General features: G+C 39.5%; 2 protein-coding genes across 5 annotated transcripts in view; both read left to right on the top strand.

The window, feature by feature from the left end:
- The window catches only part of LOC146461668 (tRNA wybutosine-synthesizing protein 4-like), a 47,005-nt gene that overhangs the window by 3,054 nt on the left and 19,022 nt on the right, over positions 1-24,929 (top strand). For 3 of the 4 annotated variants that reach the window (XM_085086760.1, XM_085086759.1, XM_085086758.1), the window contains exons 7-20: positions 485-551; positions 1,533-1,564; positions 7,818-7,911; positions 8,925-9,032; positions 9,893-9,986; positions 10,116-10,209; positions 10,905-11,023; positions 12,015-12,062; positions 12,527-12,844; positions 12,940-13,037; positions 13,727-13,861; positions 13,941-13,993; positions 15,420-15,552; positions 15,949-16,145. In XM_085086760.1, the coding sequence (XP_084942886.1) occupies positions 485-551; positions 1,533-1,564; positions 7,818-7,911; positions 8,925-9,032; positions 9,893-9,986; positions 10,116-10,209; positions 10,905-11,023; positions 12,015-12,062; positions 12,527-12,844; positions 12,940-13,037; positions 13,727-13,861; positions 13,941-13,993; positions 15,420-15,552; positions 15,949-16,110 (1,555 nt within the window). In that variant the 3' untranslated portion in view covers positions 16,111-16,145. Of the gene's footprint in view, positions 1-484; positions 552-1,532; positions 1,565-7,817; positions 7,912-8,924; positions 9,033-9,892; positions 9,987-10,115; positions 10,210-10,904; positions 11,024-12,014; positions 12,063-12,526; positions 12,845-12,939; positions 13,038-13,726; positions 13,862-13,940; positions 13,994-15,419; positions 15,553-15,948; positions 16,305-24,929 lie in introns of those variants that run through there. The other variant, XM_085086757.1, reaches the window with a different exon arrangement.
- On the top strand, positions 17,265-18,792 carry LOC146461669 (uncharacterized). The gene has a single exon (XM_085086762.1). It carries the CDS (start codon positions 17,604-17,606, stop codon positions 18,003-18,005), a length of 402 nt encoding a protein of 133 aa, XP_084942888.1. The 5' UTR covers positions 17,265-17,603; the 3' UTR covers positions 18,006-18,792.

Here is a 24,929-nt window from a genome sequence, read left to right as displayed (position 1 = left end):
GAGCCAAAAGAGCTTCTGCAAGGGACACTATTGAATCACTTGATGGTAAACGTTTGAAAGAACGAAAGAACTTTCTTAAACAAATTGGTTTGTCTTGCTTTTGTTGAATTTGGGTTTGTTGAACTTTGATTTGTAACTAATTTCAGAAAAACTGACACAACATCATTCCTTAAGCAGTTAGACCAGACAACTATATTTCAAGGGTTGTAACCAATCACTCAAAATGCTCAACCATTTTGGCTGGTATGTTCTCCCACCCCACATGCCAGTTGCATGTCTTCGTGTGCTTAGTACCTGTTACACGTTTCCTTTGCCTCTCATCAATTGCATGTTTTCCCATGTTTCACACCAGTTGCATGTTTCTCCATCCTTGGCACTGGTTGGTTGGTTGTATATTGTATTGTATTGTACAAGTGTTTTCTCCTGTTAAAATTATAATAAACAGTTCAGCATATCAACGTTGCTTTTTGATTCGTATTCTTAGCTCCACAGAAATCATTGGATGGACAGCACGCTTCTTCACATCTGCAGTGTTTGTTATGTTTGAGCAGGTGAGAAAAATATTGATCTTCTGTGTTCAGCAGGTTGTTACTTTCCATCTGAAGTAGGCTGAAGCAGCAGCTGAAGTTTCATGTTTGAAGTTCAGATCGGCACCGTATGAAGTTACAAAGACAACCAGAAAACACCTGAAGCTGCTTTATCACTTGCGTCATGACCTTGAGATACAGTACAATGTAACTGTACCTACAGGTTACAACCAATTTTAAAAACTTATTGCCTACTTTTGTTACTGCGCATACATTCTGCGCATCTCAAGATACTCGGGTTTCCTATGTGTGGTTCCCACTAATACAGGGATCATGATTTTTGGGTGGCTTAAAACTATCTGGAGAACGCAGAACTTAGCAAGTGCTCTTGGTATCAAAAAGAAAATTGTGGGTATCAAAAAAAACGCCATACATCCCCTTATATTTTACAGCTTTTTGGTATTATTGTTGCTTAATTATCTCTAAAAAAATGGGTAGTTACCCCCAATTTTCTTTCTGGATTCCAATAGCCCGTGCTATGATCTGCTTTTCCCGCATAGTCGTAAAACACGCAAAAATACTTCTGTATTAGTAGGCACCGTCCTTAATTGCTTCACAACAGAATCTATGTACATAAAAATAAATGGGAAAAGTCCGACCTCAATAAGCAGATCAAACGCACCTTGTAGGCACCTTGACTGACAGTTGTTTTGGTCACTGGTGCACGTGCATACTAGCTCAGTTGTAACTTTGAATCCATGTAACGTAATATTCTGTGCACTATAAAATTCAAGACTTGTTTTCATAACCGTCACAATGACGATGACGGACGTACCGTCGAAACATGTCTGGAAAATTAAAAAAGTCTTTCTGTTTTTAAAGATTTTACATTGTTGCTGTTGTCTCGACTATTCACAACAATGGTAGTCACCTTCCTTTTGCCAGTTGAATTGGAAAGTTCTGAAAAAATGGAGTGTTAAATTCATATGGGTTATTTCTTTATAGGTAAACCCAAGTGATCCCTTTGGGATAAAAATGTGAGTATGTGATCTGTTGATGTTTTTGGAGGTGGTGTTCTTATTTTCGTTTTGTATTTTTATTTTATATAGTCCTCTTCTTCTTCATCTTCTTTCCTGTAACGTTTCCCGCTTGAATTCAACCTTAAAATCTAGGAACTCTAAAGCCTGGTTTACACGTACGACGCAAGCATAAGAATAAGCACAAGCGCAAGCACAAGGATGTTTACGCGTGCGATAAGCATAAGCATAACGTGACATACGCAAGCGCAGAAGCAAACAAATTTGGCGCAATCGCGCAGCCTGGCTGCCTTTTGGCGCGAGATTTGATTCCAACATGGCGGAAAATGGCAACGCATGAGTAACTAGATTGTACGCTGACAACTCCCACTTGTAACTGTTTTTGTGTCTACGGCTTCTAGAGAAGCGTAGACACTATGTCATCGGGTTGAGTGAAAGAGTGAAAGAGTGTAAGAGTGTAAATGCCACAGGAATCCCAAATGGAATCCTATCGAAAGCCGACGCTAATCCTCGACTGACCGAGATCTAAGCGATTGTATTTGCGGATGAGGACAATGGCGACAATACGGTAAATGATGTTTTCCGATGTTGATTTGCTTTTTACAAATAGTTAAAGTGATGATTTGAACCAGAATTCTGTAACTTCTGTAATTTTCATCGCAAACGTGCCCCAATTTACTGCGAGTGATCGCTTTGAACAAACACGGAGTGTCTTCAAATTTTACATGCGTGTTTGCACGCACGCAAAAAGAAAAACTGAAAGTTTTGGCCTCTAATAGCAAATGCATCGTTTATTTCAATAAAATGTTTTGTTGGAAAAGCTTTTTGTTGATTTTTGTGTCTTTGTCAATTCATATATGCGTTTGAGAAGCGACAAATGCGTAATCAAGGACAAGTTGCATAAGCGGGTTGAAATTTGATATGCCAAAGGTCTTCATCAACATGCCGTGAATTTTAGATATTTTTGCGTTCAAGTGTGTTTTTCGGCAAATGATTAATAGTAACGATATTATTTTACGTCAGAAAACATTTGTTTAATCATTCCAGTTTAATATGCAGTTAATTTTGGAAGCCAACGATATTTATTTATCTACTGCGCATTTTGAACCGCTGCAGGAAAAAGTTAATTTATGCGAAAACTATGGAAATACGACAGGACTCAAAGGGTTAAAGAATGATACTTGCCATTCATAAGTTCAGTATAGATTGATTAATAGTTTCTGTTGCATTTTATGCCTACGTTTCAGGTTAGAACTTTGCTTTCAGTACTTTATGTTTAGAACTTTGCTGCATTGCTTTCAGTACAAAGTTGTGGTTCACGTTGTAAGATTTTTTAATATATTGTTTATGTTAGAATAAAGTTACAGTTCTCTTCTTACAAAATGTTTGTGGTAAACGATACCAGCTTAATCTCAATCTCACCAGTATTCTGTGCAATATTTTTACAACCATTTTTTTTACCTCTATCCTATTTCCACTCCTCCCTCTTCATTTTCATTTCAGTCTTATTTCCCTTTTCTTCAATTCTTTTATATCACCATATACCATAACTGCAGTAGACACATGCAGTCTGAGACTGCCTATTTTTCAGTTTCCTTTCCTTGCGCTTGTGCTTATGCTTGCGTCGTCCCGGTTTACACGTACGACGCAACGACGCAAGCATAAGCACAAGCACAAGAGAATGGAAATCGTTCCATTCTCTTGTGCTTGTGCTTATGCTTGCGTCGTTACGTCGTACGTGTAAACTGGGACGATGCAAGCATAAGCACAAGCGCAAGCACAAGGCGCTTATGCTTGCGTCGCACCGGTTTACACGTGGGTTTCTTGTACTTATGCTTGTGCTTATTCTTATTTTTTTTTTTTTTTATTTTTTTTTTTTTTATTCATAGCAACGACACGTACAAACAATACTACGTTACATGACTATTTGAGTTACACTACTATTACTACATTACATTACATTGCTTGACCTACTTACAGAAATTGTACTTACATTGCTTGTATTCTTTTTAACTAATTACGAAATAAATACACGTGCTACGTCATCCTGCATACGATGCTAACACAACACACACACACATACACACACACGCACCCCACCCACACATACAAGAGATAATAAAAGATTCCCCTTACTCAACTTTCATACTTAAAGTGCTTCACGCATCGTAGTTGCTGAGAGTGGTCCACTTAGCTCTATATTTTTCGTAATTGGAATTTCTAATGGCTATTTGTCTTTCACATTTGATCTTGCTGTCTAGTAAGGCAAGAAAGACCTTTAAATTTGGAGTCTCAGACTGGTTTCTTGCAAGAAAAACATGATATTTAGCAATAAGAAGATAATGGTTTAACGCGTAGAAGGTGGTCGTTTCAGGTTTGTAACCGTACAGGATTTCAGTATTCCTAGGACTAATGTTGTCAGAGCGCTTAGCATTCCACCACATCATTATGTCTTTCCAAAAGATTTTAACGTCGGGGCATTCGCAAAGCATGTGAATAAGCGTTTCGTTCGGAAAGAGGCAGCGTTCACATTCTGGAGAAGCCTTTATATTCATTTTGTAAAGAGAGTGATTAGTGGGTATGATGTTATGAATTAGTTTGAATTGGAAGCTCCTCAGTTTGTTTTCGACTGTGACTTTAAAAGGAAGCTCGTATACTGCCTTTACATTCAACCCTTGTTTTCTAAGATTGATTTCAACGATGGGGGGAGAAAAGGATCTTTCTGCAAGCATCACACGGGCTTTTTTTGTAGAGGAGATGTCAAGGGATGGAACTGGTTCGTTATCGCCGTTAGTGAGATTACCTACGATTTCGCTTTTCCAAATTTTAGGGATTGCCGCAAGAACACCAGCATAATCGAGAAAAGTAGAGCGAACGCTATATTTGCATTTGAAGTTTTCGAACGAAAGGAACTGGCCATGGATGTTTAGGAGGTCGCTTATTTTCAAAATGCCTTTATTAGCCCATGATCTATAATAAAACGATTTTCCGTTTATCTTTATAAACCGATTGTTCCAAATGATTTCTTGTTTGTATTCATTTGCGTTACGTGGATCTTTGGAATTGAGCTCTTGCCATACAGCTAAAACGTCTTTATAAAAAACAGAGAGATTTTTGAGGTCGAGTAATTTAAGATCGTAGTTACATTGAAATAAGAGAGTTCCACCGACCTTACCTAAAAGCGAATCAAGGAGGGCACACCAATGGCGGTCATTTGCTAGACAGTAACGATTAACCCACGCGGTCTTGAGCGATTTAACAACGTCAGCAAAATTGAGCATATTAAGACCGCCGTGGCTTATTGGGCCGGTCAGAGTTTTTCTTTTGACTTTATCTGGCTTAAATTTCCAAATAAAAGAGAAGATATTGCTGTTGACTTCTTTTACAAATTCTTTGGGAACATTTAATACGGAACAACTATAAACAAGTTTGGCGAGAGCTAAGTTTTTGACGATGGCAATTCTGCCTAAGATCGTTAAATGTCTACTTGACCAAGTATTTAGAACTTTTTTGAGTTTGGCAAGCCTCTCGTCGAAATTGATTTTATTCCCAACCTGAACATGATAAGGAAAAGCGATTCCAAGCGCAATGACGTATTGCTTCGGCCATGAAATGCCAAAAGGTTCTTCTTTGCCTAATCGGCTTTTCAAAGGACCAAGCCAAAGACCCTCGGTTTTAGACTTATTGATTTTCAAGCCGGAAAGGTCACTGAACTGATCGAGAAGAGTTAGTAGGGACACCGCGGATGAATCGTTGCGAATGAAAGCGGTGGTGTCGTCAGCGTACATACTGAGTTTAGTGATCTTATTTCCGTTTTCAAGTCCTTTGATTGATTCATCGATTCTTTTTTGGTGGGCGAGTAGCTCCACAGCTAGAACAAAGAGTAAACCTGAAAGAGGACAACCCTGTCTAACACCCCTTTGGAGAGAAAAAAATTCCGACGAGTAGCCATTATTTACAACACAGCTAGAAATGTTGGTGTAAAACGTTTTGATCCAGTTGAGGAAACTTGGACCGAAATTCATAGTGTTAAGCACTTTAAAGAGAAAGTCCCATTCTAAAGAATCAAAGGCCTTTTCAAAGTCAAGGAAAAGTATCATTCCGTCCTTGTTTTCATATTGTTCAATTATATCCGAAATTAAGCGAATATTTTCACCAATAAATCTACCTTTGATGTACCCAGTTTGATCACCGTTTATCAAGTACGGAAGTACTTTCTCTAAACGTTTCGCAATACATTTGGTTGCTAATTTGTAGTCTGTGTTTAGAAGAGAAATAGGGCGCCACTTTTTTAACAGAAGAGGATCTTTATTCTTTTTTGGGATCAGGGAGATGATTCCTTGACTCTGAGAGATAGAAAGTTCTCCTAGTGAGGCACTGTGATTGAAGCAGTCTATCAAAGGACCAGAAACATCGGGCCAGAAACGAAGGTAAAATTCTGCTGTTAACCCATCTGTGCCAGGAGTCTTGTTAGGTTGAAACGTTTTCAACGCGGCAAGGCATTCCTCTGCGGTTATCAGACCTTCGCAAAGGTCTTGCTTTGTGCTGTCGAGTTTTGGTAAGGATTCACAATCGAAAAAGGTAGAAAAGCGTTCAGCTGAAAGCTGGTTTTGAGAGGTGTAAAGCTGATTGTAAAAATTTTTCATGGCGGTTAATATAGTTTTTGGATCCTCTACAGTACTACCGTCAGGTGTCTTCAGCTTTGTTATATGTTTCTTTACATAACTTCTTTTTTCTAAGTTAAAAAAGTATTTGTTGCATTTTTCTCCTAATCTAGTGTGTATATGACCTTAAATGCTGTTTCTCTTAATGCAAGAGGCCTCAACAAATCTATCAAAAGAAGAAAACTTTTCCGGTGGCTTCATATTAGAAAATTTGATGTAATTTTTCTGCAAGAGACGTACAGCGATGCTAGCTTGGAAAATTTTTGGCGAGCAGAATGGGGAGGCGACATTTTCTTTGCGCACGGCTCAAAACACAGTAGAGGTGTTATGATTCTTTTCAGTCCCTCACTCAGTAAAGAGGTGACGAATGTTACTGCGGATAAAAACGGCAGATTTATTATTGTAAACACCACCGTCAACGAAGACGAATTGTGCCTCGTTAATATTTATGCCCCAAACGACCAAAACCAGCAAATTTCTTTTTTTCAGAAGATAACCGATTCTATTCGTGGCCAGCAAACTGACAAAATTCTTATTGGTGGAGATTTTAACTGCCCACTGTCCGCTTCCGATAAATTTGGAGGTAAAGACATTCAATTCAAAAAAAGTGTAATACATTCGATCGACGAACTCCGTTGCAACTATGACCTAGTCGATCCCTGGCGAGAACAACATCCACATGATACACAGTTTACGTGGAGAAATAGCTCCGGGAAAATCAAATGTAGACTGGATTTCTGGCACATCTCGAAGCATTTATTATGCCGCGTTTCGAAAACCGACATTTCCGCCTATCATGATTCAGATCACTCCCCTGTCACCATCTCGATCAAGCCTGTAGACAAACAAGAAGAAAGAGGCCCAGGCTACTGGAAATTTAATAATTCACTCTTAGAAAATGAAGATTTCGTCACAAAAATGAGCTTCATCATCAAACACGCCACCCAAAAACACAAGGATGTTGCTGATAAAAGGTTATTTTGGGAAATGTTGAAAATGGAGATCCGGATATTTGCAATTCGTTTTGCGAAAAAGAAAGCCAACGCTGAAAGAAGTACGGAATTGAACCTCCTCCAAAAGCTGGAGAAAATCAACTCACGTATCGACGAAACCCCAGAAAATAGCTCCCTTGTAAACAAGGCTAGAAAACTCAAGATCGAAATAGATGAAATTGCCGTGCAAAAAACTAAAGGGTCTATTATCCGGCTTGCGCCGTACGTGTAAACCAGGCTTAAACAACCACGACGGCAAGGCTAACGAAAACGTTACTTGAAAATATAAGTTCGCGTCGCTTGCACTACTTCGCGATTATTCTAACTCGTTCAACTTTTACAATGTGGCCAAACTATCCAGAAACAAAACTGATGGAAACGGCGTTTACGTTTACACAGAGAATGAAAAACTTACCGCCATGTGCTCAAGTTCTCCGCAAAACCTTGAATTTAGTCATTTCACGTTGTTGTTTGGCCAAGGACGTTGTACCAAAATTTTATAACGCACGTGCAGAGCCATTGTTTTTTCTAATTAAAGCCTATTGTTTAGAAACGTTCTTGTTACTGCTTTTCTCTACTTTGTATTTTGTGTCACAGGATGAACCATTTTAAAAATTCCGTTGGTGCCCCGCTTTATGCCACAGAAGCTTTCCCAACACAACAAAGTCAGATTCAGCGATTTATAAAAGAGGTAAGATGAACGGAAAAAGGAACGGAAAAGTTGGCTGCATCTCAAAACCAAGGTGGTATTAAACGACGAAGTAAGTTAACCCGGCTTAAAGCTATCACGAGCACGCCTCTCGATTTTAGGGAAGTTCTCTCCTGCGGGGAATTGGCTAGAGTTCAAAATTCTCGTTCGGGTTGATCTGCAATTCTTTTGCCCTGTCAACAACTTCCGAACAATCTCAGAGAGTTTTGAACATTGCATAGGTGCTCAAACTTTCTTTGGAATCGATATAATGTAGTTGAAACTCTTGCCTTCGTTCGACTGCTAATTGTCGTGTGTTCTCGTTGACTTACAAATGCCCTCTAAAATGAAAACTCTTCAATTCTCTTGGACTTTAATTCTTGTTTGATTCTCTTTCCGCGATAAACTGTGGAATTCTCTCCCAGAAAGCTTGAGAACTTGTAAACAATTAAACCAATTTAAGAGGAAGATCCTTGACGTTCGGCAGCTTGAAGTTTTAGTAGCTAAGTTAAACAATAAACATTTGCCTTGAATTTTGAATATTTCTGCGTATGTATTTTACATATATACTTGGACGTTTTGAAGACGAGCCCGCTGAAATCATGCTTCTTCGAGGGCGCGGTTCGAATCCAAACTCGCCAGTATACAAAAAAAGGTCATATGGTCTTTTTTACTCTCTCCTCTCTCTTCTTAATCCTCTCTTCTTTCTTTCGGGTTATTCTGAATATTCTCGTGGCCACAAAATCCGTGTTTCGGTGTATCATTTAACGAAAGTGTTCAAGTTGTCATCGGCCAACTTCTCAAATTGCGGCTAGATGTATATTTTGTTGATTGGTGTTGTGTATGTTATTTTGTTTTTCTGCTCAAAGACATTAACTCTATAACTACTCTCAACTTCAAGTTGAAATAAAGTTTATTTATGCATGACTTGTGTAAACTGAATACATCATCACAGGGCGTTTGTCACTGCTGACCTCTTTCATTAAGGAGCCATGGTTTTTCGTTTTGTTTCACAGGGCTGGCCGCAAGTGAAGTGTCCAACATTGAACTTTATTTATTACGATACACTTCCAGCGGAAGAAAAAGCTCGAATCGAGGCAATTGAACCTTTTGATGAATTTGAGGTAAATTTGAGGTAAATTAAATCGCCAGCATCTGCTCTATTGAAACTTTTTAGGGAGTTTTTGCAACGACGACGACGACGGAAATAAGAACGTAAAAGAACCAAAAAAAAAAACAGTGTGCTTAATAACCAAAACAGCAACTCTGCACGTGCATTATACTTTTTAGTACATTTAATTTTCCTGATGGGACGTGACGTAAACACACGACGACGAATTTTTCTTTCTCTTTCTTAACTTGGGTGCAGTCTCCAAGAATTCAACTCCAGGAAATTTCACTTAATTTGGCATTTAAAGCGAGTTGGAGTAATAGCGACGACGTTTGAAAAAATCGCGAATTCGTTCAGTAGTGACGTTTTTGCTGCCGTCGCCGTCGTCGTACACGACGGCGACAGCAGCGACAGCGCCACAAAACAATAGGCTTAATGAGCAAAAACAATCGCTCTGCACGTGCGTTTTAAGTTTTGGTACATTTCTTTGCCGTCCTCTGCAAAACAACAACGTGAAATGACCACATTCAAGGTTTTGTGGAGAACGTGAACAAAACAAGAAGGTGAATTTTTCATTCTCTTTCTTAACTTAAACGCCTCTCCTACCAACTTTGGTTCCTGGGTAGTTCGCCGTTTCTGTAGAAGTTGAACGAGTTGAAATAATGTCGAAGTAGTACAATTGAAGTAAAGTTATATTTTCAGGTGACGTTTTCGTTGGCGTTGCCGTCGTCGCTGCCGGGTTAAGTTCGACGCGCAGCGCGTTAATGCCTGGACCTTTCAAATACTTTGCCTCCTCCGTCGACAGGAGGACAAATTGTTAAAACGAGAGCGATACTATTTATTTCATTTTCATTTGTCTTTTTACCCTTGCAGGAATGGCACCTGGTGTGTTCTCATTACATCATTTTAACGGCCTTCAAGGGAAATTGTGAAAGTCTTGAAGAGGAGCTGTATTGTCGGCAAAATGGTAGATATTAAATCGGACAAAAATTCTTTAATACTACCTTATCTTACGAAAAACACCCCATTGCACATTTCTTTTCCTTTCTTTTTTCTCTTTCATCTTTCATTTGTTTTTCCTTTTTTTTTTTTTCAGCAAAGGGGCTATCCGAACAGTCGCACAATATTGAGGGTAACCAGTGTAATATTCATACCGCGGATGTTTTACCTTCAGCGGATGGACTCAAAAGGTGAAATGATTAGGTCAAATTTGGGTATCGTCTTTTTTGTTTATTTTTCATCTTAAATTTCTTGAACGAAGCTGCTGAAACCTATGTGGGTATGAAAAAAGAGATTAAACGGCGTTGCCCTAACAAATATCGTAAGTTGCGGAAAAGAAACCGTGATAATCTCATCTCACAAATTAGGTTAGGACAAATTACAAAATTCACAGCAAATACAAACAGCACAATGAGCCAATTAGAACTCAAAGAAGAGAAAGTACGCTTGCGATGTCAAGCGTGGGAAAATATGCAACCGGTGCCAAGCGCTGGAAAACGTGCAACCGGAGCCAAGCGCGGGAAAACATGCAACCGGTGCCAAGCGCGGGAAAACAGGCAACCGGTGTCAAGCGCGGGAAAACAGGCAACCGGAGCCAAGCGCGGGAAAACAGGCAACCGGTGCCAAGCGCGGGAAAACGTGTAACCGGTGTCAAGCGCGGAAAAACGTGTAACCGGTGTCAAGCGCGGGAAAACAGGCAACCGGTGCCAAGCGCGGGAAAACATGCAACCGGTGTCAAGCGCGGAAAAACGTGTAAACGTATCTCTACTATGAACCCTTGGGAGACTTGGGAAAACTCAAACTAAAGCTCATATCAAACATTTTTTAATCAGTTTTGGCATTTCACCACTACGTTGGGCTCTCTCTTTTTTTTTTGGCATATCAGGTTCGGTCATACAGCTACCCCTCTGTCAGATGGTGTCGTTCTTCTTATTGGAGGATTTGGTCTTGATAAAGGAAAACACATGCGACTTGATGGCGTTCAGTTATTACATAGTACACAAGGTACGTATAGAATAAAAGCTACAGTACTCCCCTGTGGTGCTGTTTTCTATGCTGTTCAAGGTGATTCTAACTTTTGAGTCTGTGGATGAAATCCCAAAGTGTGGCCATTCAAATGAAAGCTACTGAGCAGTACTTTCCGGAGGTACTGTTTATTATGCTTTGCAAGGTGATTCTAACTTTTGAGTCTGTGGATGAAATCCTAAAGTGTGGCCATTCAAATGAAAGCTACTAGCAGTACTTTCCTGAGGTACTGTTTATTATGCTTTGCAAGGTGATTCTAACTTTTGAGTCTGTGGATGAAATCCTAAAGTGTGACCATTCAAATGAAAGCTACTGAGCAGTACTTTCCTGTGGTGCTGTTTTCTATGCTGTTCAAGGTGATTTTAACTTTTGAGTCTGTGGATGAAATCCTAAAGTGTGACCATTCAAATGAAAGCTACTGAGCAGTACTTTCCTGTGGTGCTGTTTTCTATGCTGTTCAAGGTGATTTTAACTTTTGAGTCTGTGGATGAAATCCTAAAGTGTGACCATTCAAATGAAAGCTACTGAGCAGTACTTTCCTGTGGTGCTGTTTTCTATGCTGTTCAAGGTGATTCTAACTTTTGAGTCTGTGGATGAAATCCTAAAGTGTGACCATTCAAATGAAAGCTACTGAGCAGTACTTTCCTGTGGTGCTGTTTTCTATGCTGTTCAAGGTGATTTTAACTTTTGAGTCTGTGGATGAAATCCTAAAGTGTGACAATTCTAATGAAAGCTACTGAGCATTACTTTCCTGTTTATTAGGCTTCACGAGGTGGTTCTACTTTTCGAGTCTGTAGGTGAAATACTTTGCTGACCATTCAAATTAAAACTACTGAGTAGAACTCTCCAGTGTTTCACGAATTCAAATTTAAAATTTTTTGCAAATTTTAATCTTGTACATGTAAAGTATATGTAAACTTCAAGAAACAAAGTGATCCGTGACAGTGTACTTTTTACTGTTTTTCGGCAGGCGTGTGGCATTGTACGGAAATAACAGCAACCTCAGAAAGCATACTAGGTAAGTCACCGATGATAACAAGGCTGTTACATAAGAAAGATTTCAAGGAGCCCACCAGGCCAACAGCCGAGAAGTTAGGAGCCCAACATGTAAAATGTGTGCTGCTGCAAAAAATTTAGGCGCCTGAGCAAATTATCAAAAATAACCCCTTTGATAATTTTTTTTCTTAACTTTGCAAAAAATTGTATCTAAACATTCTGGTTACAGTCTTGTTTTTGAGTTATAACCAGGTAAATTTTTTAAACAGATTATACTGTTGCTATAGTAACCTATTATGTCAAGAAAATGATAACTTGTTCACAAATGTCAAGGCGTATCAACTGTCAAAGAATGGTTCTATTTATCTGTCAGTGTAAGTGCTGCAAAGTGATGGAAACCAGTGCCAGCCGCCTTATGCAAGCTTTTTCTAAGAAAACCACATCAGTGCAATCATAGTTTAACTCAGATTTACCTCTCCATTTCAGCTGGTCGAATGTTTCACTCTGCGACAAGATTAAACAAGAATGATATTTTAATCTACGGTGGTCGGACATCGCCGTCCAAACCAAGCTTGGAAACCCTTCTACTATCACTAGAAGACAACGTTAGCGCGGAGTCAAAATCTTCAAATTTTACGAACAGTACTTCTCACTGCTGCTTGGAGACTGGTTGTCAAAACAATGAGGATCTTCAAAGCTCTCGCATCGTAAAGCCGAGTTACAAACAAACTGTTTTAAGTTGCCAAGGAGAAATTCCAGAGCCAAGATGGCGACATACTGCAACGCATGTTGTCCTTCCTGATGGTACGCCAAAACATTTCGTTTTCTTTGAGTTTGATCAAGCAATAGCTTCTTTACAAAAATCTATTCTGATTCTACGTCTCGTTTGTTTCTTACAGGTAGTGAAAATGTTTTAGTGTTTGGTGGCCGTACTTCTGCCTGTCTTGCCGTAGGAGACTGTTATTTGCTCAATGACAAATCACAAACATGGACGAAGGTAGTGGCTTTATCTTGTATATTGGTTTCATCTAAGAGCAGACCATCTTTTCTTTCAGTCATAGCGAGAAGCTAAACGCACCGGCGCCTGAGACTACCATTAGTAGTATTGAATGATTGTTCATCCGTTTTTCTATGGTCGTTCAACTGTCCCAGCAAGGATCCTAAAAGAATATAAGTAATCTAACCGCGGTCAAGACTGAAAAAAAGAAAACAAAAAAAGGAAAGGGGGGGGGGGGGGGGGGGACAACGCAGGATGGTGAATTACTGTGTACTATTTCTCTCAAATAATAGTATTTTGAATTTGAATTTTATTTTATGTGCCAAACATGAAGAAAACAAAAATTAGGGTAACAGACACTAGGGTAATACAAAATAGCCTGCTATTTAACAATTAGATTATCAGCTCAAATTGTTTATCGCGTGATAGTTGATGGGTGCGAAGCCCGAATGAACTATGGCGTATAGAAATCGAGAGCGTATAATCTAATTGTTTTAGTATAAATCCACTAGTCGTTCAAAATTAAAAAACACGACAGGTTCACGTTTTTACTGAATAATGATGTAAGAGAACAGCATTCGTGGTAGACCGCTAGTAAATTTAAACTAACATAAATTACAACTACTTGTCGTCATTGTAAACACTGTCACTAATTTAGCGTTAATCCCATTTGCTCAATCTATTGCCAGGTGGTCCTCAGTGGTGATACCGCTTCACCGCGCCATTCTCACACCGCATGCGCATGGAACCACAATTTAATACTGGTGGGAGGCCTGAACGCAAATCTCCATGCCCTTAACACGATTCAGCTCATAGACACTCAGGTAAAAAGACCCCTTTAATGCTTGTTTTTATTCTGTTCAAACTGGAACATCAACTAACGGTGATATTTTTTCCACACAGGTTAACCCCATGACCATACGAACGCTGCACTTTGACCCACCCTTATCACCAAGGTAACATCAAACACAAGTACCCCTCCTCCTTCCTAGTGGTGTGAGCTTAGTTGTTCGAAAACTGATTGCGTATCTTTTTCTTTCTTTTTCTTTTTTTCTTTTTTTTTTCTTTCTTCATTTTTCTTTTGAAAGCGCGCAAATTTTCATGGTACAGTCCGACCTCATGTTATGGACATCTCACGCTATTACGGACGTTTCACTTGCTTCCAAAAAACACAAAAAACAACACTCGTATTAACTCTACGTTTATATTACGAACATCGTTACAAGCATCCAGCGCTGTCTCTTTGTGTCTGCATTTTACAAGAACTGAGTTTGACTTCAGTGTATTTTTGAAAGATATAAATATGATGCGGGACAAAAAAGCTCTTAGAAATTCATTTTAGCAAGTTGTGAAACTGAATGCAAAGTTGACAGTAATCTCCTTTAACCGAGAGTGCTTTGCAGTTGAGTTTCGAAAGTAATTTCGCGTCTGCTTTTGTTTGCTACGCTCTCATTGGTTAAAGAAGCTCGAGCCACTTTCTCAATCAATAGGTTATTTCCGAGTTGCTGTGAACCTCAAAGTGCAAAACTTTTCATATGAAAATTAGTTTTGTTTGCATATGAATGAATACTAATTTTCATAACATAAAGTTTGCACTTAGCCTCGCTTTAATAATGAGGTTCAAAACAACTCGGAAATGATCCATTAGGCAACCCAATCGTGACGCACTCACATGCGTTTTCCCGCCCTGACCGAGGAGAGCGGAGACTCTGGGTACGAGATTGATTGTGTATGCTTTCCGACACCTAATTGAAAATCGTTCTTATCCTTAAAGCTATGATTCCAAAGACAAAGAATCTGTCGCAGGACTAGGGATTTTTTTTTGATCGGGCCAATTTTCACCTCCACGCTTTAGCAACAACAACAAAAAAACTCGACCGACAAATTGTAACGTGTAAAGTGAACCATACGATTGAACGTACTAATTGACCCTTCTCCAAAATGGCGGCAACAGATTTGACTGAGTTAAAATTGAAATGAATAAAAAACTGATACCAGCACTGGAACGAGCACCTTCACCTTAATAACATTGCAAAGTTTCAGCATATTAGGTGTTATATCAGCTTAGAAAATGTAAGATGAAATTTGACAAATTTACAGACGTTTGTATGACTGGGGGTATACGCCATACCCCTAGTCATACAAACGACTGTAAATTTTTCATTTTTCAACTTACATTTTCTCGGCTGATATTACACCTGATATGTTGAAACTTTGCAGGGTTACTCAAGTAAAAGTGCTCTTTCTAGTGCTGGTATACGTTTTTAATTTTAACTTATTTGAATTTTCGGCCGCCATTTTGGAGAAGGGTCTATTGGCCCGATAGAGTGATGCATGTAAATTAACCTTTCATTTGGTTTTTCTGTTGTTTTCCTTTTTCAGACACTCGCACACGGCGCATATTGTCAATGACCAACTTATACTCATTGGTGGAGTCACGCCAAACTCTCCCCACCCCCCTGGAGTAGTTATCCTTCATCTTAAATCGTTGACTTGGAAGTCATTTGTTCCACCGGTGAGTCTCAACTTGTAACCAAACAAACGTAATCTGAAGTGACTTCTCCCGTTATATATTTTCTTGTGGGAGTAAGTTTCAAGTTAAGGTAAATCAGCCCCTGAAGAAGGTTAGTTTTGTCTAACCGAAATATTCGGCAATAAAATTACCCTTTTTAGCTGTCCAATCAGCCTTGCATTTGGTTTTACCTTTTATTCAGTATTGCTGATCCTGAACTACGCAAAGATCCGGCTTCACAATGCTGCTGTTTGTTCAATTGGCCTTGCATTATTTAAGAGTTACCTAAATCGTCCTTGACTGTTTTAAAAACACCACTTATCATAAGTCTAAGGAATATGTTCTCTCGAATGTTTGTTTCTTTGTTTGTTTATTCTCGTTGTGTTTATTTCCATCAAGGCCTGCACAGCCCCTTCCACTCCCTTGATGCTTCACAATCACCGCAGTGTCTGCTGGGAGGATTCGCATGGCATCATGGTCCTTGGTGGAGGAGGAAACTGTTTCTCATTTGGGACCCATTTGAATGACGGGCCGGTGTTTATTGATATTCCGCTCCGTTGACGTCTACAAATGAATTTTCTTGCGAAATCATTAAGGTTTGCATTGATTTTCAGTGTCTTAGTCCTAGTGTACAATTCGCTTGTTTTTAATGGTACAACAAACTCTCAGAATATGGTCTTGTAAGCTTAATGACGAAACTTCAGTTTGAATGCAGGGGGCCACACGACGCCCAAATAAACTGTTCTGAATACTTTTCGTTGCCGAGTCTTTTGAAGTAGAAACGTACACGCCAGACGTCACTTGACGTACAATTAGTGGGCGTAGCTATATATACGAGAGAATATGTATTTATGCGGATTAAAATTTAAAAAAAAACCGGTTCTCTGGTTAAAAATTGAAAAGATATGAGCTTTCGACAACCGTCCTGTTGTCTTCAACGGATAAAAGAGAAGCATGCACATCCGCCGGCCCGACATTGTTGTAAATCGGACTGGATACCGCCAGTCCAACGTAAACGGAAACGTTGGAAACGCCGGAGCTACCAATAGGATACCAAGAACATGTCAAAACAGAATTTTCTGAAATCGAGTTAATTTTAAGCCAAAATATGTCGCTGAAAGAAACGAACACAATGCAGTTCAGTAGCTAAAAATCGATGAAAGTTCCGCGTCGTAAAAGTAAGCCTACGTTTGTTTATGGGGGGAAAAAATGAAGAAGAAGAACAAGGCGATAACTGTAGTCTCGTTTGTAGGTCGCTTCCAGTTTCGATACCCTGCCAGTGTGGTTGATACCGGCCCTTCCTTACATACAACAGAACTGTGAAACCAGGACACAGTTAACAAGAAAAACAAGGGACTTTGTTTTTTTCCCTTCCTTTATGCAAATCACGGGATTAAACAAGTTCTCTAGCGCTAGGAGCTTGCGAAACAAGCAGGGTGAATAGAGTTGCGAAAGATTTACTTTTTTTCCTGTTGGTTTTTTTATGCCTCCTTAAAGAATTTAAAGTGCACGCACGCCAATCAAGTTTCGCAATGGTCAGAGCTTGAAAAATAAACATAAAGATGTTTTGTTTAGTATGTGTGTTGCGTTACGTAATAGCATAATTTCGTTTGTTCCATAAAACATCTCTTTCTCTCTCGATTCTAACAAAGAGCACTTTCTTCTCCTCAGTTCATCTGTGTTTTCCAAAGCAAAACAACAAAAATTAAACGTTATCCTTTTCGTGTGCACGCTTGTTTCAATAAGTTGCTCAACATTTATTTTAATACCCGTACAACGAAACAAAACATGCTTGATCTTTGCTCAGCAATTAGAGACTTAACAAAAAACAATTGTGAAAGTTGATCTCGATCATTGTTTAGAGTTGAAAAGCCTTCTACTATTGGGAAATATATGGCACCTGTGACACTTTGCCTATGTACAGTTGGGCAAAATTTGATTGGACGTTGACACTCGATATATAGTTGATACTTCTGCTAGTTTGCCACAATTTACGATTAACTTGAGCGACGAAGTTACGCAGTCTCTGCAAGTCCAGCTAATACGATTAAACCATGGCAGCCTATGTTCCAGTGACAGTTTCAATGGGCGCTTTGCCAGAATGTCAAGGTGACTTGAAGTCCTATGACTTAAAGTTGGTCGACAAAATCCCGGCTGAAGCGAAAGAGGTGTTGGTGTACACGTTTGTGACCACACGTGGAGAGGGCGACTTCCAGCGAGGCTACTACGAGATTTCCACTAGTCAGAGAAACACGGCTTTCACCCAGTATATGAATGTGGCTATGGGACAAGGAGTGATGGCTGTCAACTCTGCAAACATGTGGCTCCCGGTCGGAGACGGCAAACTGAACATAAAGCTGACAGTATCTTGCTCCGATGACAAGAAGAGCATTGCAGGAAAGACCGAGGAACATAACGATTGGAGCGGAGTGTTTGTCATTGGGTACAGAAGTTAGTTTGCAACGCCTCAGTGTTCCCTGCCACGGAAAACGCTGAGCTGGTCGCTTTGCAGCAAAGAGTTTTCGAAATTCTTGTCATTTTTGTCGTTATTGTTGTTGACACTGCCTTATCAGTACAAGGAGTGCAAAGCAAAGTTAAAGCTGGACTCTCCAACGGACCCTAATTTAAAATGGACTTGTCGTCTAATTTAAGATAACAAGAACTGAATAAAATGTATTAGAATATTAATAACTGTAGGGATAGCTGGTAATAAATTATGAATATTCCAGTTTGAAATTGGGTATAATATTTTGTATTACCTTATCATACGAAATTTCCGATCCTAGACCTTTGCCCCAAATTCAGAAGCCTTCTGTTTTCTCTCCTAAGGTACGAGCAATGCAAAATGTAAACATCGTTATCCATCTTGGTTAGCATGTATTTTCATTTGAATACGTGGTTTGTAATACTTTGAGTTAATTCTGGCGTTCTAAAGTGCTACTTCGTTTGGAAAATTCACGTTCAAATTTCCTCAATTTCGTCCTAAATGTTCGTCCAGTTCCGTTCAAATTTTACAATGTGGCCAAACTGTCTAGGGAACGGCCTTCAAGTTGAGGCAGAAAAATAAATAAAATTATTGCCATGTGCTCTAATGTTCTCCACAAAACCTTGAATTTAGTCATTTCACGTTGTTGTTTTGCACTGCGAGGAAGTTCATCCAAAATTTTATAAAGCACGTGCAGAGCCTTTGTTTGTCTCATTAAATCCTGTTGTTTTGTAACGTTCTCGTCGCCGTAGCAACTGCTTTAAAAACTTCCTAATTGTTGCGTAACCTCATTAGTCATGGCCCTTTCTGATTTTACCCGTTCGCGAATTTTATACCCACGTGGGGAGAGAGGTGAGAATACCTCTTTAAGCGGGCGACGGGAAGAAAAAAGACCCTGAGGGGGGGGGGGGGGGTCTGTTTTGCGGTCAATTTCCAATCAACAACAAACACAACTGCAACAAGTGGGTTTATTTACATGGCCTTCGTACGTACCTCCATACAATATTGCAAAGCACAAGGTTTACTTGTGAACCTAAACTACATCTGTGACAACTGATGGTGATTTTTCACGCAATTCATAACATGATGTAATGAACTTGATCAACTGCATATTGTATAAAAGTTACTTGAATTCGAAAGATCTTAAGAAATTTTAGTGTTCGGTAAAGACGACTATTTATCATAAACGTGTCCCTGAAAGTTGAATAATTCTTACAAGTTAAAACAAAATGAGATTCAACTTCGAGTTGGTCACATCTGCAAGTACGGCAATCTCTTTGATTTCTAAAGAGTTGGTGATACTGTTCTAGATTCAAGTAGCTATAAAAGCTATATTCTTCCTTAAAAGTTTTATAAAACTGTACATACAAACAACTATATTTTGAAACGCAGGCCACAAACAACAAAAAGTTGGTTCCGTGTTTTAGTGTATTGTAAGACACTCGCTTGACTCAGCAGAAAGACACCAGGAATCGTTGGGGTAGCTCTTCTTCATTCTTAAAGGAACTGGTTCTTCACTTCATCAATTCTACAACTATTTAGTTCCATTCTACGTCTACTCTACAAGTAATCTAAGACTATTCTACTCAATTCTATATCTTTGCTTCATCTTTTCTACGAGTATCACTCAAATCACGCCTTACTTTATAGTGTGCTGTAAACATGTTTACGACTGTATTTCAACCAAGGCCAGATGGTCCCAACCAGAGATAAGAATTGGTTTTGCCAAAATACAGTAGCAGGAAAGAACAACACAACTGTTCTAAGAAAATAGATAGAAAGGGAAACCAATCAGGCTGATAAAATACTTAAATGTTTTACCTTAATTTCAACCTTCGAGAAGGACCGAGCCAATAGGCAAGCCTGTCCACAGCACAGCAGTTAACTCTGATCTTTGAACAACAAGAAAATGTCAAATAATCTGAAAAATATCTATCAAAACTATTGAAAGGAAATAACAACTATTCGAAAATTAAAGTCGAAAACACACCCTTACATCAGCTTCACAACAGTATATAACTCTCCATAATTAAAGTCATTACTACGAATGATTAATCATCAAAGAAACACGGAATTTAAGCTGGCAATTCCACTTCCCTTACAGAATATTACAAACAAGGGATGTATTACAGAAACAAACAAAGTTTTAGTAATAGTGATACGGTGTAGTAGAGCAACTTACGGTTTAAAGGGGAAGTATCAACAAAACATTAAAAAAATAATTATCTAGTTTTGTTATAAATTATCGCCTCAGTGCAATAAAACTGTCGATTAGTGCCTCTGGCCAGAGACAGTGTAGATTGGAATGGATTGAAACTTAAACAATGTAAGGCTAACGTTTTTCAAGTCATCGCATAATTGTTTCCAAAATGTGCTAGAACAGATCACGAGTTGTTCCTTTCAAGAATTGAGTGATTTCTTTCCTCTCGTTGTTCTGGAATTATTTTGTAACTAAGTGAAGGTCTTATTTCACCCTTTTTTAACAAAGGAGGCAAAAAAAAAAAAAAAAAAAAAAAACACCTCACGACACTTCCCCTTTAACGCCTGAGACAAGGATCATCGCTGGCAGAGCCGGGGTGGGGGAGAATTACTCTCTCTACTAGACTATACGGAAAGGCTCCACCCGAAAGGGTGGTAACAAAGTATGGAAATAAAGTAGAAAAAACTGCCATTTTTGTTTTTAAAAGGCTCTTTCAAAATATTTTGAACAGAACCAACGACAAAAGAGATGTAGTTCTTCTGTAGCTATATGAAAGGGTTACCTTTTCTGACAAAAATGGTATATAAAGGGGTAAGGGTTTGGACGGGCGGCACGGGATCCTTGTAAAGCAGAAATTTCTCCTTTCAATCTATTTTATTGCACTGTAGAATGAATAGAACGTATGTACCGTGATCATGAGACATAACTATGACTATGAATATGGCTATAGTAAGACAGGCAAAAAACCGGAACTCAAAGGCTCGAGGAACTGGGCTTAGATGGCAAATCGAAACGGTTTTCAAATGAGGTAAAGATTTCTATCCCATGAGCGACCACTAAAAGCAAACTTAAATATATTCGGACTACACTTAAACAAAATAGTGGAAACTGTGAGGTAATGGAACCGTTGCTCCTTCTGCTTCGGGAAATGTATCAGAGTGTGGCGGACATGTGCACGGGAAGTCCTGGACTAGGGATTGAGTCGATGGAATGAATTCGAGGTTAAGTACTGGCACAGGCGTACCAACATTTGGACAATCCCTTCGCCATCGATAACGTCTTTTCTTGAACCAATTCTAAAGAGAGAATAGAAACATTTGAGATTCAATAACGGTATTATGGTAGTGTTTATGTACAGAGCCTTGTCGCTTAACAATACCGGAATTTACAAACAGCCCGTTAACAGCATCATCGATGAGGTTTTCTTAACAGCTGATCGCAATCCAGTGGCTATTTTGATTGTGTTTGAAACGACATGCAGTATGATTCGGTTATGCCGTCTCAAATGCTAAATTGCGATTAGTTTCCCTTTTGTGGTTGGAACCGCGACACGAAAGTTTGTCACTGAGTAGGGATAAAAGTTTTAATTTTTTCGTCGAAGCACCAGCATCAAAGTTTGACTGTTTTCGTCCGTTATACCGTTCCATCAACCTATTACTGCACTGTTAATAGGAGCAATAAATAAATCCTCGCCATAAATTTGAGGAAGTCAATAATCGCTAGTGAGTGATTTACGGTAGGTGTGATGTTTGTGTTGTTTTTTTTAACAATTTTTAGGATACAAGCTCAATTATTGTTCCTCCGTTCACCCCAAAACCAAATATATTTAGTAAAATTAGGTTTAATAAAAGGAAAACTTGGAAAAGAAAACCTGATTGAATTGAGAGACTGGATTTTACAAATGTCGTGATTCAAGGTCTGGCTCCTGAAAAGCATCGCTGAGCAACTTCTGTGAAGAAGACAATTCACTCAAACCATTTTTTCGATGTGTTTTGGTTGGTGTGATGGAGTCATGTATTAATACTTCTTTGGGTGCGGTCCTTTGCAGTTTTCAAGTCTCCTGTATATAAATTACCTGCACAACTTCCTGTCTGAGTCCCAGTTTTTCGGCCAACTGAGCCCGCAGTGCCACTGTAGGATATGGCGTGCGGCGAAACTCATTCTCCAGCGCCAGTTTCTGAAGGAATGAGAACGTTGTGCGTGGATTCTTGGCTCGAACTTTAGTTTTCTTTACTAAGCCAGGTCCGTCTTTTGGAACTCTTCTTGCGTTTGCCTTGCCTGGTCCTAAGAAGAAACACGAAGCATAAATTGAAATGATTATAAGACACTTGTGACATCCAGATTTGGCGCTCGTTAATCTCGTACCCAGATCTAGCCTGCAGAACAGGCGGGTTTCTTTTGCGTTTTTATCAGGCGAGCGGAGGCAAGAACGAGGCGAGCATGGGGCGCGAGTCACGCGCGACGGGAGGGGTGCGAAAAATATACGACGCGATAAAAAAAAATAAAATAAAATAAAATAAAAATACGCCTGTTCTGCAGGCCAACCCAGATCTTACTCCTACTATATCGGGGATGTGCAGACAGCGCCTGGAGGATACGCGCGAGGCTCTCTCGCCTTGTGTCATGTCTCGCGCTTCGCGCGCGCTTGGCTAAATAAACGCCAGTTTTGCAGGCTATCATCTCGGTATCTTTTTGTGGGAGCGGGAGTTAGGGGACAAGGGGGTAAGAACCCGGGTAAAAACACGGCTTGGTATTTACTGGAGGTGAAAAAACGAGGTCTGGACCGTAGCCCATCCTGTAGGCGTTATCCCCAAGGAGGGGGGAGGAGGTAGAGACGTTCTCTGGGAGCTCCACGAGTGAGTGGAGGACTAAATGCGTAACAACCCTTGAGAAAGTCAGCCCCAAAGCTGAACTGGGATTGCTGGATATGGGAAGCGGAACTTTCATGCCCCTTCTTACCCTCCCCCCCCCCCCCCTCTTCACCCATCCCATTCCATCCTTACTCTTTTCTCAACTATTATCATAGCGAGAGAAACTTGAGTTCGTAAGTATGAATCTTACGCAACCACGACGGCAGCGACGAGGTAAACGAGACTTTGAAAGGAAACTACTCTGTTATTTCTCTTACTTAATCAATTTGTCTCATATGGCCGAAGAGTCAAAGAATTGCATTCCAAAATACGATGGTCAGGTTCAGATAAGCAAAGGAAAATCCATCTTCATGTAGCCCGTGTCCACCACAATTAAAACCTTAAATTTGGCTATTTCATGTTGTAGTTTTGTAGGAAGCGGCAAAGAAATGTACCGAAGCGTTCAGCCCACCAGTGAGCGATTGTTTTGCTAATTAAACTTTTTTTATTATTTTGTGTGGTTCTCATTTTCGTCGCCTTGCTAAAGGTCCTTACTATGAGGATAACTCCTCGGGGTTATAAGCGGTATTTTAGCATAGATAACCTAAATAGGAAGGAAAATAGTAAAGAAATGGTCGGTTATTTGGTCCAAAACTGCGGCATGGCTAACAAAATTCAATTTGTACATATCAAATAGGCGGGGCACTTTCAAGTAGCCTATAACCTCATTTTCAAGTCGAGACCAAGTAATACACACACAAACAAAGTCATCAGTTTCGACACTAAAGTTAAACCTTTAAAAGGTTAGATCGCGATGCGTAATCCGCCACAAGTATCACTCGTTTGGTGTAACATTAAATGCGTCATGACAGATTGAATTCGTGACAACCAAAACTTAGAATATGTTTGCTATTTACTGACACGAAACACGAAACTCGGCTTTATTTTGTGAATTAGAAGCTTTTTTCGTCAGTTTTTTTACGTCGTCAGGAATATTGTACAAATTTGGTTCAGCCTCAAAAATCTTAGCGACCAATTTTGAGTGGTTGTTATGATTTCTATTGCGTGAAAATTAAAACACAAAATAGTATTATGCAGTAGTAATTACGCGGTAGGCATCGCCAACTTTGATCCGTTCGGAAACAAACGCTGATTGGCTAAGAAATAAGAAGTCTTGATTACATTATAAGGAAGCCATTTTGTGCAGTCTGGCAGTCACGGAGAGATCATCTCCACTCATAGTTCGAGGGAAGTTTATTCCAAATTGTTTTATTTAACTTTCTGACCTTAAGTAGGGAAACTGAATTACGACAACTTGTATATTGTTGAAATATAGAGCTGACAAGATGATAATGAGACTAATTTGGACGCAGTACAGAACATATCTCCTTCTCATTTCGCTCCCCGCCTCTCGACAAAAATACCTTCCCTAGACAAGGGGGTGCCATGATCTCTATGGTACGGGAAAGGTTAGAAAGCGAAAATTTGCCGTCCTTTACTTTACTCAATAGTAGAGCTGACAAGATGATAATAAAACAAATTTGGGCTCAGTACGGAGCATATCTCCTTCGCTCCCTGCCTCTCGACAAAAATACCTTCGCTAGACAAGGGGGTGCCATGATCTCTATGGTACGGGAAAGATTAAAATGCGAAAATTTGCCGTCTTTAACTTAACTCAATCCTGGCGAATACCGTACCTAAGTGTTCTTGATCTGTTTTGGTATATGTAAGACTAGAGGGCGAGGATTTGCTCTCCTTAAGATCGTTCAGTAATGGCAAAAGTTTCCGGTGTCCAAAGAGTCTTCTATCTTTTTATTTAAGAGCAATTCTCCAGGAAAGTGAAGCAAAGTTGGAAATGAAAATTTTTAACCTCCCTTCATTTTTTGTGTGGAGGTAGGTTGCCCGGAGGGATGAACTAAAACAGCCATATTTGGATCGGCAGGTGCGTCGTTGCCATGGAAACCGCACTTGATCACGTCGGCCTGAGGTCCATGTTTTGACCGAAAAATTCACTCTCAAATAGTAAAAATAAACGAGTCAGGTTCTCGAGTACATGTGAACCAAT

The sequence above is a fragment of the Pavona decussata genome, unplaced genomic scaffold, assembly GCF_977016875.1.
Source record: "Pavona decussata unplaced genomic scaffold, jaPavDecu1.1 SCAFFOLD_195, whole genome shotgun sequence".
Lineage (NCBI taxonomy): Eukaryota > Metazoa > Cnidaria > Anthozoa > Scleractinia > Agariciidae > Pavona > Pavona decussata.
This window is presented reverse-complemented; position numbering and strand designations above follow the sequence as displayed.

Coding starts and splice junctions, on each gene's coding strand:
- LOC146461669 (XM_085086762.1), top strand. CDS start 17,604: ATGGCAGCCTATGTTCCAGTGACAGTTTCAATGGGCGCTTTGCCAGAA.